Source organism: Theropithecus gelada, chromosome 20 (genome assembly GCF_003255815.1).
Source record: "Theropithecus gelada isolate Dixy chromosome 20, Tgel_1.0, whole genome shotgun sequence".
Taxonomy (NCBI): Eukaryota; Metazoa; Chordata; class Mammalia; order Primates; family Cercopithecidae; genus Theropithecus; species Theropithecus gelada.
In genome coordinates this window covers 73,865,977-73,882,531 of record NC_037688.1, presented here as the reverse complement: position 1 = coordinate 73,882,531, position 16,555 = coordinate 73,865,977, and the positions used below count along the sequence as shown (strand labels likewise).

Genomic DNA, 16,555 nt, shown 5'->3' with positions numbered 1-16,555 from the left:
TGGTGGAGATCTGTGATTTCAGCTTAGGGATAAAGGGTTAGAATAATGCATTTGCTCTGTGTGCCCTCTGCTGGTACTGCGTGAGCAGACCACACATTGAATGCCTGCATGGGTGAGAATCTGTGGTCTCACCTCCCAGGACAAGCCCCTTGCAGACTTAACAGAGTGGTGATACTTCAGGGGCAGCGATGGTCAATCACGTTAGAATCACCCAGGGAACCGTGAAAATAAAAATGCCTGGTCATGGGCTTTGACAATGGGGTTTTAAAAACACTCTCCAGGAGATTCTACACATAAAGCCAGTGTTAAGAACCTATTCTTTGGGCAGAAAATTGGCCCAGGAACACAAAGTCCACAGAACCATGTGTCACTCTGGTGTCTTCTGTTCTAGTAGTCTATTTCAGAAATTCCCAGCCTGCCTGAATCTCAGAATTGGCTTCAAGCCGGTCAAACAGACAGATCCTGGGGACCCACCCCAGACATAATCAGAATATCCCGGGGTGAAGTTCACTCAGGTCATTACTTACAACCAAACCAAGAGAGTTTTTGGTTTTAATGAGGTTAACGTCAAATCATTATGACTTCTTAAGACATTTTTTAGCCACAGGCTTTATGTCTTCATGGGGAAGGGAGTCACAGTCACTGAAGAACGGATAGGCAGCTGAAGGCAAGGTACAGAAGGAATGAATAGCCACGTGTAACTGCTATGCACATTTCTCTTCTATATAATTGAATATTCACTACACTTCTTGAGCATAAATAGTGAAACTCCGTTATACAGAGAGGACACTGAAGGGGAGGCGGTTAGTTCTCTTTGCAGGTATCTAGGGAGAAAGCCTTCCAGGCAGAGGAAACTGTCAATGCAAAGGCCTTAAGGCTGGAATATTCTTGATGACTGGAGAAGAGCAAGGCAATGGTGACCTGGGGGAATGATCTCCACGGAGTTGCGGATGAGGGAGGAAAGGGGAGGGTGGATTAGGCCATCAGCCTTCACAGCAGAGTGATGTGATTCTGTTTTTAAGCATCACTTTGACAGCTGCGAAAATGGACTCCAGTAAAGCAAGGATGGAAGCACAGGATAGAAGCATCGAAGTGAAGGGCCGGGCACGGTGGCTCATACCTGTAATCCCAGCACTTTAGGAGGCCGAGGTAGGTGGATCCCTTGAGTTCAGGAGTTCGGGACCAGATTGGCCAACATGGCAAAACCACGTCTCTACTAAAAAGAGAAAAATTAGCTGGGCATGGTGGTGGGTGTCTGAAATCCCAGCTACTCGGGAGGCTGACGCAAGAGAATCGCTTGAACCTGAGAGGCGGAGTCTGCAGTAAGCCAAGATCGCACCACTGCAACCCAGCGTAGGTGACAGAGCGAGACTCCATCTCAAATTAAAAAAAAAAAAGGAAAAATAACCACTGTTGACAAGAATGTTGAGAAACAGGAACCCTTGTCCATTGCTGGTGAGCGTATAAAATGGTACAGCCGCTGTGGGAAAGTGGCAGGTCCTCAAAAATAAACAGAATTACCACAGGATCCAGTAAATCCACTTCTCAGTACGTACCCAAAACAACTGAAAGCAGGGACTCGAACAGATACTTGTATACCAGTGTTCATAGCAATAGCCAAATGTTCATTCATTAACAGTCAAAAGGTGACGACAACTCAAACGTCCAACAGATGAATGGACAAACAAAATGTGGTATATACAGACAATATACACTGCACCCATAAATGTATTTAACCATAAAAAAGAAATAGCACTGACACGTGCTACAACATGGATGCACCTTGAAAACACTACACCAAGTCAAAGAAGCCAGATACAGGCCAGCTGTGCTGGCTCATGCCTATAATCCCAGCACTGTGGGAGGCCGAGGTGGGTGGGATCACTTGAGGTCAGGAATTCGAGACCAGCCTGGCCAACATGGTGAAAACCCCATCTCTACTAAAAATACAAAAATTAGCCAGGCGTGGTGTCAGGCACTTATAATCCCAGCTACTTGGGAGGCTGAGGCAGGAGAATCATTTGAACCGGGGAGGCGGAGGTTGCAGTGAGCGGAGACTGCGCCACCACTCTCGAGCCTGGGAAACATAGGGAGATTCCATCTCAAAAAAAAGGCCAGATACAAAGGGTCACATATTATATGATTCCATTTATATGAAATATCCAGAATAGGCGAATCCAGAGGGACAGAAAGCAGATTAGTGGTGGCCAAGGGCTGGAAAAAGAAGGAAATTATTGTTCAATAGGTATCTTAGTTCTATTTGGGATAATGACAACATTCTGGAAATGGATGGTGGTGACGGTTCTACAACATGTTCTGTTCTGTTTGTTTTTGAGATAGTCTTGCTCTGTCGCCCAGGCTGGAATGCAGTGGCGTGATCTCAGCTCACTGCAACCTCTGCCTACCGGGTTCAAGCTTCTCTAGTCGCTGGGAATACAAGTGCCCACCACTATGCCCAGGTAATTTTTGTACTTTTAGTAGAGACAGGGTTTCGCCACGTTGGCCAGACTGGTCTTGAACTCCTGACTTCAAGTGATCCACACGCCTCAGCCTCCCAAAGTGCTGGCATTACAGGCGTGAGGCACTGCGCCCAGCCTGTACAACACTGTTAATATACTTAATGTCCCTGAATTACACTCTTAAATATGAGTAAAAGGATAAATTTGTTAGGTGTATCTTGGTACGGTTAAGAAAAATGGAAGGCTACACAATAAAACATTATTATTTTTTGTTTTGTTTTGTTTTGAGAGGGAGTCTCGCTCTGTCGCCCAGGATGGAGTGCAGTGGCGCGATCTCGGCTCATTGCAAGCTCCGCCTCCCAGGTTCATGCCATTCTCCAGCCTCAGCCTCCCGAGTAGCTGGGACTACAGGTGCCTGCCACTACACTCGGCTAATTTTTTTTGTATTTTTTAGTGGAGACGGGGTTTCACCATTAGCCAGGATGGTCTCAATCTCCTGACCTTGTGATCCACCTGCCTCAGCCTCCCAAAGTGCTGGGATTACAGGTGTGAGCCACCGCACCCGGCAATAAAACATTCTTATTGACTTTCGAGTGGCAAAATAATAAAGATCATGCCTTCCTTCCTCTTTACTGTGTTACAAATTGCATAATGAACATGTATTATTAATTATGCAGGGCAATGCATATAACTGGCTTTAGTTTATAAAAGAACGTACCAGCATACGGTCCATTAGGCTTTATTACACTGCAGGGCCATCCAAAGCAAGAGCCTCTAGACCTCAGGGTGGTGAACAAACCTCAAATGGGGTTTCGTGCTCATTTGGACGACATCGCTGCTCATCGATGTGTAGTAACATCCTGGCAGACCTTTCTGCTGCTGGATGTGTGAGGGGCACAGCACAGGGCTCTGGAAGTCCCTGCTGACTGCTCGAAGCCTTTCTCCATGCCAAAACCTCTGACCAAATGCTTAATGCTATCTGCTCTAGGCTGCTGAGTCTGCCACACGTTTGACATTTATTCCCACATCCATCCCACGAAACAAGCAGGACTTTCCATTTTACAGATGTGAAAACCAAGGTTCAAAGAGACTCAATAACCCACCCCAGGACAAGTGACAGAACTGAGACTTCTGACTCCAAATCCTATGCTCCCCCACCACACCTCTTTGCCTTTCAATTTCACACCAATGGACTGTCTGGGTGACCCTGGCATAGGTTCTTCTAAGAATTGGCTCTTAACAAAAACTTCTGGCCATTATCTGACTGAATGTCACAAACGAGTGCTGTAAGAACTTGCTTAGAGCCTTTTTCCTAAACCTGGACACCAGCTCTTGCCTTGTGAATTCCTTCATCACAAAACACATGTTCCCAGGGGCCCAGGCAAAGTCTCCAAGTACCCAATCCCCTTTCTTCAGCTGTGCCCACACCCTCAGCCTTCCTGTCAATCCAGGTGACCCAGGGTTACCCAGAGGTCCAGGCCCCAGTTGTTTACTTGAACATCTGATGTCTCCCAAACACCTGCGTGAAACGCTCTCTGTCCAGGATGTGTCCATAGCGCAGGGTAACATAGAAGGTCTGTTTCCCGCTATACCGCTGGATACGCATGAACATCTCCTGAGGCTGGTCCTTGGTTTCTGTCAGGGGAATCACATCTGCCAGGGGACAGTATGTGTCCTGCCGCCAGCCCCAGAAGCTCAGATGGGCCACCCGCAGCATGGTGCCAGACTCATTCAGATACAGGATACCAACCAGTCTCCGAAAGAAATAGCTCATCCAGCACAGCATGGTCAGGGCAAAGCCCGATATCCCACTCATCAGGCACACGGTGTTGAGAGTCAGGAGGCCCTGGGAATACCAGTAACAGGCTGGTGGCAAAACTACCACTGTCAGGGCAGTCTGTGCCAACTTCAGTCGAGACAGGAACCCAAAGATTCCGATGGCATCAAAACGGTAAAACATCCAGAATTTCTCAGTCTCTTGGTTTGGTGGTTTCTCCTTCGCGGTGGGTGACCTGCTCCCCACCCACCTCTTAGGATCCTCCTGCCTACTGCAGCACCACAGCCCATGGAGAGGCCTTTCCCACGCAGCTTTTCCCCGAAATCTAGGCACAACTCGGAGAAGGGCAGCCTGAAAGGGAGACAGTAGACGATTTCTCTCATGGAATTCAACCACATTAATCACACGGTGAACATCTGCAAAGCACCATACTCCAAGGCTTCTGCCAATCCTGCAAGGTCACCATTATTGCCAGAGGAGGGAAGGGTAAAGCCAGATGTTATCTCATGTGGGCATCACAACAGCTATCTAAGACAGTTATCACTATTTCCACTTTACCACTAGGGAAACTAAGCCCAGAGAGGGTAAGATATTTACCAAAGAACACACAGTCAGTGAGTGCAGCAGAGTCCTCCTTCCATCAGGCAATTCCAAATAAATACAAGAAAGGAGGTGCGGCCATCAATAATTCAAAACATATCTAGGGAGTCCCAACTCTGGGCTGGACAATGGATCCACAAGGGGGTGTGAACATTTCCCCAAGCAGGAAACTGAATAATCAATGTCTTAGTGGGGAACTCAAGCAACAAATCTGTGAGATAGTTATCCCAACAAACTTTCTAATTCTGTTTGATTCATACGTTATCTTGGGTGCTGGAGGGAACTGCTGCTTTCCCTTAACCTAGTCAGGGGAAGGGGAAACAACGAGGAGGAGGAGGAGGAGCGAGGCAAGGAGGCCCCAACACGTAGCACAAACATATTATTAGGTGGGTAGTGAAGCAGTAAAAGCTCTGGTTCCAATTCTGGCTCCATCAGTCACTACCTGTGGATTCTTGAGCAAATCACTCCACACCCCTGAGCTTCGGTTTCTTCGGCTTTCAAAATGGGGACTCAGAACACAGTGAAGGAGAAGATGGTTTCAAAGCCCTCAACTTAGTACCTGATGCGCTGTGAGAGCTCGGCGAGTTTTAGCTATTACTACTGTGCGCACGTGACCCAAGGAGGGCAGAGAAAGCCCGGGAATGGCGAATGGTAACCCACGCCAGAGCTTCCTCCCACGGATTCTTCAGGTCTGAAATTCAGGCGTCGTGCCTGCCTGCCCCAGCTCTGACCCCGACCGACCCCCAAAGAGCATCACCCCCTCAAGGAGAGCCACCAGACTCCTTACCATGGCTCCACAGCCTGCTGCCGGAAGTAAATCCCACCGGCCCCCGGAACCTCTAAGAGCGCATGCTCGAATATACAAGGCGGGCGTGATCCGCGTTGCACCCTGGGATTTGCGGTCCAGGAATCGTGCCTGGCGCTAGTCCCAGGCGTTGTGGGAACGGAGTCTCCTCCTCTTCCCGACGTGCCCTGCGGCTCGGGGGCCGAACTCGGAAGTTCCGGGCCGAGTTCCTGATGCCAACGAGTCTTGCGGGGTGCGGTTAGACGCTGGGGACATGGCAGCGCCTGGCCCAGCGCTCTGCCTCTTCGACGTGGATGGGACCCTCACCGCCCCGCGGCAGGTAAGTGGCGCCCGGCGGGCTGGTGGCAGCCGACGCAGAGTCCGTGCTGTTCCCAGTTGGAGCTATCGACTATCCAGGGTAGGCGCCAAGGGCTGGCTAAGGACCGCCTACGTCCTCACGGGGGCTGGACCCTATTCTAGGTGCCCTGGAGGGATGAGAGGGAGGCCCTAACCAGCTCTTCAAGAGCTCTGATGCTTGGAAAGATGAGACGGGGCTGAAGAACTCTTAAGAGAAGGAAACTTGTGCTTGGTTGGAAAATGCAATCTGGACTCATCGCTAGTCCTTGGGACCGATGGACCAGGATTTGAACCCGACATCAGCTGTGTGCCCCTTATCAGCTGTTTGCCGGCCTCAATCCTGTAACCAATGGGCTGTGCCGTGAGTCATTATATTAAAAACAGGTTTCCAGGTGAAATCGACCTAGTGGAGTCGCATCTTCACCTCTTCACAGCTGTGTGACCTTGAGCAAGTCATTAACCTTTCTGAGCCTCAGTATCTACAGCTTTAAATGGGAACACCTGTTCCATATGGTGTTTGTGAGGATCAAATGAGATTGTGTAAGTTCTTGAAAGTATGTTGCACACAGCACACTAGGCCTCAGTAAATAGTAACCACCTCCACCACACCCATCTCCAGCCCCTGCAGTGGACTAGGAAGATGGAGGAGCCCTAGGTTATTACAGGCTGCCCGCTGAGAGCCTCTTTGGGCCTTTGGAAACTTGCTTTCCACTTCCAGATTTTGCTGCTACAGGCACAGATCAGTTTCAGTCACTATCAGCCTTGAGATGAGGCTTTCCTGTCCCCTTTTCAGAAATTTGCCACTGACAACCGGCCATTTCAACTTGAGACTGGACCCTAATGGTCTCACTATCCTCAACTTCTATCCTCACCCCTCGTAGTCTTCGCTTGGTAACAATGGTGTGCTCCAGAAAGCCACGTCAAATGCGTGTGACCTTAGACGTATCATTTTGCCCTTCTCAGCCACAGGTTTGATCTACCTAGTGATGACACTCAACTCCCAAGTTCTTCAAAGGCTTTTTCTGATTCTCAAATTCAGCTATCACACACTTGGGGTTGTTAAAAGCCCATAGTGGTCTAATACTCCGGTCCCCAATTCATTTTTTGTAAAGGGCCATATAGCATATAGTCTATAGTAAAGGGCCATATAGCATATAGTCTATAGCAGACCATATGGTCTATAGTAGCCACTGAACTTTAGTACAAAAACCAGCCATAAACCCTATGTAAACACAGAGTGGCTGTGTACCGGTAAAACTGTATTTATTTGTTACAGAAACAAACAGCTGCCCAGTGTGGTCTGTGGGCCATAGCGGTCTAGGGTTTACATTGCCAACCCTTTTTCATGATTTCGCTGGACCCTCTCAACCTTCCTTCATCTTTCTTTCCAGGTAGGATAGTTGTTATTACCTTTTTAAACATAAGGAAACACACTCCGTGAAGAACTAACCTCCTCAGTTTCACACAGCCGACCTGGTACAAGCCCCTGAGCCTCAGGACATTGGTTCCTGTCAAGTTTGCCATTTCCTATCTGTGCTAAGGTGGAAGCTGTCCTAGTTACTGGGTATGCCATTCAGGAAAGTGCTTCTGATCTGATATTCACAGTTCTGACTCTTCTTTTTTTTTTTTTTTTTTTTTTTGAGACAGACTCTCACTCTGTCGCCAGGCTGGAGTGTAGTGGTGCAATCTCAGTTCACTGCAACCTCCGCCTCCCAGGTTCAAGCGATTCTCCTGCCTCAGGCACCTGAGTAGCTGGGACTTAAGGCGCCCGCCACCATGCCTGGCTAATTTTTGTATTTTTGGTAGAGACAGGGTTTCACCATGTTGGCCAGGATGGTCTCCATCTCTGGCCTTTGTGATCCACCTGCTTCAGCCTCCCAAAGTTCTGGGATTACAGGCATGAGCCACTGCGTTCTGACTCTTAAGGGCCACTCCTGCAGTTCTAGATTTTGTCTAATAGGTTCAAATTCCACTGTGAGAGTAGAAAAGATTGCACTCTATTACAAGCCCTTCTATGCAGTTTTATTTTAATCAGATTCATGTGTTACTCTAAAAAAAATTTTTAAAGAAAAATCATTGAACTCCAAGTGTTTATATACTGAGGGTGAATTAAATGGTTTTTTGTATTTTCTAAATTTCTAGTAACTTTTTAAAAAAGATATTCAGGGCCAGGCGCGGTGGCTCACGCCTATAATCCCAGCACTTTGGAAGGCCGCAGGCGGATCACGAGGTCAGGAGATCGAGACCATCCTGGCTCATGCTGTGAAACCCTGTCTCTACTAAAAATACAAAAAATTAGCCTGTAGTCCCAGCTACACGGGATGCTGAGGCAGGAGAATGACGTGAACCCCGGGGGGCGGAGCTTGCAGTGAGTGGAGATCGCGCCACTGCACTCCAGCCTGGGAGACACAGCGAGACTCTGTCTCAAAAAAAAGACATTCAGCCGGGCGCGGTAGCTAATGCCTATAATCTCAGCACCTTGGGAGGCTGAGGTGGGCGGATCACTTGAGGTCAGGAGTTCGAGACCAGCCTGGCCAACATGGTGAAACCCTATCTCTAATAAAAATACAAAAAATTAGCTGAGCGTGATGGCGGGCGCCTGTAGTCCTGGCTACCTGGGAGACTGAGACAGGAGAATCGCTTGAACCCAGGAAATGGAGGTTGCAGTGAGCCAAGAGCACACCACCGCACTCCAGCCTGGGCGACAGAGTGCAACTTCGTGTCAAAAAAAAAAATAGACATTCAGTGTAAATGTTCAACTAAGATTGCTCAAAGTACTGAGTTATAAGACTTGTAAAAATACATTGTGATGTGTCTTAATGTAGGGCTGTTTTTCATTTTAGTTTATAACTTTTTAAAAATTATCACACAGTTTGGAATTTACCATAAAGTCTTACCACTAAGACCACTCTTTCTAGATAGGAGCTTTGCTTTTAGAAGAGACTAAAAAATCTAGTCATCTTACTCTTTTCCATTTTTTTTGTTTTGAGTAATTGCAATAAATCAGTTCTAAGCTTCTCCTATTTATTTATTTATTCATTTGTCAAGACGAAGTCCCGCTCTATCACCCAGGCTGGAGTGCAGGGGCACGATCTCGGCTCACTGCAGCCTCCGCCTGCCAGGTTCAAGTGATTCTCCTGCATCAACCTCCTGAGTACCTGGGACTACAGGCGCGTGCCACCACACCCGGCTAATTTTTGTATTTTTAGTAGAGATGGGGTTTTGCCATGTGGGCCAGGCTGGTCTCGAACTCTGACCTCAGGTGATCCACCGGCCTCGGCCTCCCAAAGTGATGGGATTATAGGCGTGAGCCGCCATGCCTGGCCCTGAGCTTCCTCTTTAATTTCATTATGTTATTTTGTTTTAAAATCAACAACTTAAATCCATAGATGGAGTATAGTGTAGCATTTAAAAGGAATACATCAGGCTGAAAAAGCGAAGTTGCTGAAAAAGCGAAGTTGCTGCAAAGGACATAGAATGATTCCATTTATGTTTCAAAAATAAGACCTATTTGTATATGTGCCCATAGATGGGTATATAAATGCGTAAAAAATTAGCTAGCACAGTGCACAACAGCTACTAACATATTACCTGTGTTTAAAATGTGGTAAAAATAACACTTAAGTTTATTCTGGTAAAGATGCCTCCCTCCCAATTACAACTAAAATATTTGAACTGTGTAGAGAGCTGGTAACTTAATTGGCATGTATGAAAATAAGGCTTGTAGGCCTGGCTTATGCCTGTAATGTCAGCACTTTGGGAGACCAAGGCTGGTGGATCTCCTGAACCCGGGAGTTCCAGACTGGCCTCAAAACTTCGTCTCTACAGAATATAAAAAAATTAGCCAGGTGTGCTGGCGCATAATTGTGGTTCCATCTACTCAGGAGGCTGAGGTAGGAGGATCACCGGAGCCCTGGTCGAGGTCGAGGCTGCGGTGAGCTATGACCATGCCCCTGCACTCCAGCTTGGGTGACAAGTGAGACCCTATGTCAAAAACAATTTTTTTCTTTAATTTTTAAATAAGAAAATAAGATTTGTGTATTTGTGTTACCCTTAGAGTTTTAGTCTCCTGATTATTTTTTGGCTTATGAGTGTTGTATTTTCCTTCTTGAAATTTAGAAAATTACCAAAGAAATGGATGACTTCCTGCAAAAATTGAGGCAGAAGATCAAAATCGGAGTGGTAGGCGGTTCGGACTTTGAGAAAGTGCAGGAGCAACTGGGAAATGATGGTAAATGAGAGGTTGCTAATTACATCTAGTAAAAGATTAACTTCTTATGAGGATATTGTTGCCAAGTATCATAGGCTGCCCTAAAACCTTATCCCCATATGGCAGACTTTCTGCTTCCTTGTTTGGGAAACATTTTCTTGGCCCTTATTTTTCCTCTGCTTTTAATCCAGTAAATTTCTGGAGTTACTGATGGAGAACTGGGTACTCAGATGTGTGAGTAGATTCACCTAGAAAGGTCAGTGGCTGTGTCTTTGCACATAGTAATCTCTCTGCCTGGAATACTTCTTGCTTGTACCCGTTCGCTGCCCTTCTAGCCCCAGTCAGGCTGGTCTTCAAATTGTCCCTCTGACAGCCCCCCTCACCTCCCCATCACTGGAACAGAATCTCCAGCACAGGACCCCAAAAAACCAGAGAGGTTTTTGACCCCTTCACTGGAGATTCTGACTTGATAGGTCTGTGGAGCCTGGGAATCCTATTTTAGTAAGTACCTCCGAGAGATTCTAGTGTACAACCCTGCTAATGTAGCATTCTGTAATTATTGTAAACTATCCGATTATATGTTTTTGAAGAGCAGGAGTATGAGTTATTCATCTGCATAGCCCCAGGGCCTCCTGGCCTGTAAGAAATTGTAAGTGGATGCCAGGCGTGGTGGCTCACGCCTGTAATCCCAGTACTTGGGGAGGCTGAGGCGGGTGGGTCACCTGAAGTCAGGAGTTTGAGACCAGCCTGGCCAACATGATCAAACCCCGTCTCTACTAAAAATACAAAAAATTAGCTGGGCGTGGTGGTGGGTGCCTGTGCCTAGCTACTCGGGAGGCCAAGGCAGGAGAACTGCTTGAACCCAGGAGGCAGAGGTTGCAGTGAGCCGAGATCGCACCATTGCACTCCAGCCTGGGCAATAAGAGCGAAACTCCGTCTTGGAAAAAAAAAAAAAAAAAAGAAATGTAAGTGGAGAGGTGGATGAATTGATCTTTTAACCCCTATTGTCCCCAGAGTCCTCACATCTTGAAACCAGCTCCTCTAGAGCAAGATTTCTCAACCTTCACACTATTGATATTTTGGACCAGTTAGTTCTCCATTATGAAGGCCGTCCTGTGCATTGTAGGGTATTTAGCGACATCCCAGGCCTCTACCCACTAGATGCCCACAGCATACACACACGCACACATACGGCTCTGACAACCGGAAGTGTCTCCAGACATTGCCAAATGACCTGTGTGTAAAATCACCTCTATTTGAGAACTACTGTTCTCAGAGATGTAATATCTTACAGTCCAAATCTGTGTACCCTGTATTTATTGGATCCCCATTACTAGAAGAGTAATCTCCACAATGCCTTTAAAAACTCTTGCACTTCCACTTCATTTTCCTGGTTGGTCTCCTACTTAGAAATGCTATAAACCACATACTGGGGATCATGAAGCCCTGAAAATCCTGTTACCTCCTCATGATCACCCTTTCTGCGTCTAGTTGTGTATTTAACCACTTGCTCAGGGAAGTTTTGTGTAGGGTAGCGTAGTGTCTGCACCTTTGAGAGACATGCAACAATAGAATCAAAACATTCACCAGCTGAAAGACAGGTGAAGGCCCACCTGTATCAGAATCTCCTGGGAAGCTTATTAGAATAGGAGTGTGGGGGCCCCACCCAACACATAGGGGATCTGCATTTTAACAGGTACCTGAAGTTTGAGAATCGCTCCATTAAGGTTGACAGCATGGATAGTTTCCAAACCAGACTGATTATAAGAATCACCAAAGAGTGCTTTGTTTTGTTGTGAGTCAGAGTCTCGTTCTCCGGCCCAGGCTGGAGTGCAGTGGTGCATTCTTGGATCACTGTAACCTCTGCCTCCTGCGTTCAAGTGATTCTTGTGCCTCAGCCTCAGCCTCCCAAGTAGCTGGGACTACAGGCGCCAACCAGCACGCCCACCTAAGTTTTGTATTTTTAGTAGAGATGGGGTTTCACCCTGTTGGCCAGGCTGGTCTTGAACTCCCGACCTCAGGTGGTCTGCCCACCTCGGCCTCCCAAAGTGCTGGGATTACAGGTGTGAATCACTGTGCCTGGCCGTCAGAGGTCTTTTAGGGCTTTTTTTTTTGCTTTTTTTTTTTTTGACATTAGATGGAGTCTTGCACCGTCGCCCAGGCTGGAGTTTAGTGGCACGATCTCAGCTGACTGCAACCTCCGCTTCCCAGGGTCAAGCAATTCTCCTACCTCAGCCTCCCAAGTAGCTGCGATTACAGGCGCCTGCCACCATGCCCGGCTAATTTTTTGTATTTTTAGTAGAGATGGGATTTCACTATGTTGGCCAGACTGGTCTGGAACTCCTGACCTCATGATTCACCCGCTTCAGCCTCCCAAAGGGATGGGATTACAGGCGTGAGCCACACGGCACTCAGCCCAAAGAGCTTTTTAAAAATATATTTAGCCTGTCCCTCAGCAATTCTGATTCAGGAAGCCGGAGAGCGTAGCTTGGAAATCTGCACTTTCACTCACTGCCCTGGTTGCTGCTGGCAAACCATCAGCATCGTGGACCAGCATCTTCCTTTACAGGCAGTCAGGCTGAAGTCAGGGACGTAAGATAACCTGTCACCAAGTCTCTAATCTCCTGCCCAGTCATCGTTTAAATATGTAACCAAAAAGAGCCATTAAAAAAAAAAAACAATAAGGAAGGTTTTTCCATACTCTTCTCTTAGTCTGTAAGATGAGATGGTCTCTCACAGTCCTTGCTGGAGTTTAGCGGTTTTATTAGTGGTCATTGTTAATCAAGGAATAGAAACACGGGTTTTGATTCTTTGCATTCTAAGTGTTTTTTTGGTTTTGATTGTAGTGGTTGAAAAATATGATTATGTGTTTCCAGAAAATGGCTTGGTAGCATACAAAGATGGGAAGCTCTTGTGTAAACAGGTAGGTTCTTGAGTATCCGAATTACTATATACTATTAAAAGTGTTTTCTAAAAGGGCATTTCACATTGAATGCCTCTGGGAAGATGAGGAACAGGGGTAGAAATGAATCTTTACTCTGTATTCTTTTTGTTTTGAATTTTGAACCATGTGACTATTACTATTCTAAATAACTAAATTTTTATACTTTTTAAATATAATATTTCTTTTCTTGTTTTGTTCTGTTTGTTTGTTTTTGAGACGGAGTCTTGCTCGTCACCCAGACTGGAGCTGGAATGCAGTGGCACGATCTCGGCTCACTGCAACCTCTGCCTCCCTGGTTCAAGCAATTCTTATGCCTCAGCCTCCCCCGTAGCTGGGATTACAGGCACACGCCACCACACCCAGCTAATATTTGTATATTTTTAGTAGAGACAGGGTTTCACCATGTTGACCAGGCTGATCTCCAACTCCTGACCTCAAGTGATCCTCCCACCTCAGCCTCCCAAAGTGCTGGGATTACAGGCATGAGCCACCACACCCAACCTTTTCTTTCTTTTTTTTTTTTAAGAAGATGGGGTCATGCCGTGTTAACCAGGCTGGAGTGCAGTGGTGCAATCCTAGTAGCCTAGACTTCCTGGGCACAGGTGATCCTCTGCCTTAGCCTCCCAAGTAGCAGGAACTACAGGGACATGCCACCATGCCTGGCTTTAAATCTATTAATAACATTTCTGTGATGATAAACCTAGAGCAGGTTGCCTCATTATAAGCGTTGGGTTTTGTTTTTGTTTTTTTTTTCTTTTTTTGTGACAGAATCTCACTCTGTTGCCCAGGCTGGAGTGCAGTGACTCAGTCCTGGCTCCCTGTAACTTCTTGGGTTCAAATGATTCTTCAGCCTCAGCTTCCCAAGTAGCTGGGATTACAGGCATCCACCAGCATGGCTGGCTCATTTTTGTATTTTTAGTAGAGACAGAGTTTCACCATGTTTGCCAGGCTTGTCTCAAGCTCATGACTTAAAGTGATCCACCTGCGTCAGCCTCCCAACGTGCTGGGATTACAGGTGTGAGCTGCCACACCTGGCCACTATAAGCATTTTTAAGAGGTACTATGTGGCTCTTAGTAGTAGTAAGATCATTCTGTTCAGACGTAAGAGAATGCTGAAGTGAAACATAAATTTTCTGTCAATATCTGGCGATATTTTAATTGAATAAAAGTGGCAGCAGTAAGCTCTTTGGGCCTTACAGGAAGCATTTGAACAATAATGAGTACAAAAATCTTGGGTAATGAAGCAGCAAACGCTTTTGACTAAAGCCTTTCTGGCTTGCCTAATGTTTTTGACCAGAGAAATAAGAGAAGAAATTAAAGAGGCAGTGAGGCATGTCACCATCACTGCTATATCAGCCTACTGATTTTCAACAATAGTGGCTGACGACCCTGGGTTTGCTATAAAGCTGTTTTGAAAATGCTCCTGCTGAATCAAATAACTCAAGTATTTTCTTCATCTAGAATATTCAAAGTCATCTGGGTGAGGCCCTAATCCAAGATTTAATCAACTACTGTCTGAGCTACATTGCGAAAATTAAACTCCCGAAGAAGAGGTGGGTTTGCTTGTAACAAAGAGGCATCACTGGAACATAACGTAGTGTCATATGGTGGGTTAATGTGGGCATTCTCCAAATAGGATTATAAAATCACCTAAAGAGTTGTAAAAACAAAGTCTGATATTTAGCCTGCCCCTTGACAGTTGTGATTCAGAAAGCCTGAGAGTCGAGCTTGGAAATCCACGTTTTCTCTGATTACCCTGGTGCTGCTGGTTCACAGCAGGGTTCAGTAGCCACCATGGGCCAGCGAATTTAAATCCGAATCCCAGCACTTAGTAAGGAATAATTGGAAACAGTCCACAAAGCCAACAGTACAAGAGTGATTATGTAAATGATGGCTTGTCCACATGATGGAAATTTATACAGCCATTGAAGCCCATATGCTTTCAAAGGCTGTCAGTGAGAGGAAACAGCAGTGAAGCAGCGTGTACAAAAAGCAACAGAAACCCTGGATTGGGAAGTCTCAGACAGGAAGCCTTCGGGCCAGATCCATATAAAACCCAAATCTGGTTGGCCTGCAGTGTTAAAGAAAATCTGGATTAATTGCCATCATGTAAAAGTCTGATTTTACTTTTTAAAATTTATTTATGTTTTTATTTTTGAGACGTAGTCTCACTCTGTGGCCCAGGCTGGAGTGCAGTGGTAGGATCTCGGCTCACTGCAACCTCCGCCTCCCAGGTTCAAGCAATTCTGCCTCAGCCTCTGGAGTAGCTGGGATTACGGGCACGTACCACCATGCCCAGCTAATTTTTTTTTTTTTTTTTTTTTGCATTTTTAGTAGAGATGGTGTTTCACTGTGTTGGCCAGGCTGGTATTGAACTCCTGACCTCAACTGATCCACCTGCCTCAGCCTCCCAAATTGCTGGTATCACAGGCGAGAGCCACCACACCCAGCCTAATTTTATGTTTTAAACATCTGGATTTCTGGCTTCTGTTGGCAAATGTGAGACCTGGCTATTCCAGCTCCCAGTTCCCCCCTGGCGGGTGCCACCTGAGCAACTGCCACCTGACCCACGGACCTTTGTTCCAGTCTTTCAAAGACTGCTTCTCTCATTTTCTGACTCTATAGGCTTTCTTTTTGTTTTTTGTTTGTTTGTTTTTGAGAGAGAGCATCTCGCACTGTTGCCCAGGCTGGAGTGCAGTGGCATGATCATAGCTCACTGCAGCCTCAACCTCCTTGGCTCAAGTGATCCTTCTACCTCAGCCTCCTGAGTAGCTGGGACTACAGGCACATGCTACCATGCCTGGCTAATTTTTTAATTTTCTGTAGAGACAGGGTCTTGCCATATTGTCCAGGCTGGTCTGCAACTCCTGGCCTCAGGCGATCCTTCCACCTCAGTCTCCCAAAATGTTGGGATTACAGGCGTTAGCCACCGCCCCTGGCTTTCATAAATGTTTGGTTTGGGGACCTACCTTCTGCCATGGGTACAGTTATCTCAATTCCATTTTTAAAATAATAGTAATACTAATAACGATGAACATAAATGCCCACAGTGAAAAGACTGGCAGGAAATAGACCCAAATGTTAACCGTGGCTATTTCTTGATGGTGAGGTTGCAGGTGATTTCTTTGAAATCCTTCTCATTTTTACCCCCAGTTTTCTTTCTCGCTCTGTTGCCCAGGCTGGGGTGCAATGGCGCGATCTTGGCTCACTACAACCTTCGCCTCCCGGGTTCAAGCTATTCTCATGTCTCAGCCTCCCGAGTAGCTGGGATTACAGGCGCCCACCACCAGGCCTGGCTAATTTTTATATTTTTAGTAGAGACAGGTTTTCACCATGTTGGTCGGGTTGGTCTTGAACTCCTGACCTCAGGTGATCCAGCCACCTCGGCCTCCCAAAGTGCTGGGATTACAGGCGTGAGCCACTG

At 46.5% G+C, this 16,555-nt stretch overlaps 2 protein-coding genes across 4 annotated transcripts in view; one reads left to right on the top strand and one right to left on the bottom strand.

Annotated features, from left to right (window-relative positions):
- Positions 1-3,184: 3,184 nt before the first annotated feature.
- Positions 3,185-5,654, bottom strand: TMEM186 (transmembrane protein 186). Its single transcript, XM_025369553.1, has 2 exons — positions 5,624-5,654; positions 3,185-4,587 (listed from the first exon to the last, which is right to left on the bottom strand). Exons 1-2 carry the CDS (start codon positions 5,624-5,626, stop codon positions 3,949-3,951), a joined length of 642 nt encoding a protein of 213 aa, XP_025225338.1. The 5' UTR covers positions 5,627-5,654; the 3' UTR covers positions 3,185-3,948.
- A 152-nt stretch (positions 5,655-5,806) lies between these two features.
- PMM2 (phosphomannomutase 2) overlaps positions 5,807-16,555 on the top strand; it is a 35,062-nt gene continuing 24,313 nt past the window's right edge. For 2 of the 3 annotated variants that reach the window (XM_025369551.1, XM_025369549.1), the window contains exons 1-4: positions 5,807-5,960; positions 10,097-10,208; positions 13,034-13,110; positions 14,593-14,684. In XM_025369551.1, coding sequence (XP_025225336.1) covers positions 5,895-5,960; positions 10,097-10,208; positions 13,034-13,110; positions 14,593-14,684 — 347 coding nt within the window. In that variant the 5' untranslated portion in view covers positions 5,807-5,894. Of the gene's footprint in view, positions 5,961-7,253; positions 7,369-10,096; positions 10,209-13,033; positions 13,111-14,592; positions 14,685-16,555 lie in introns of all 3 variants that reach the window. The other variant, XM_025369552.1, reaches the window with a different exon arrangement.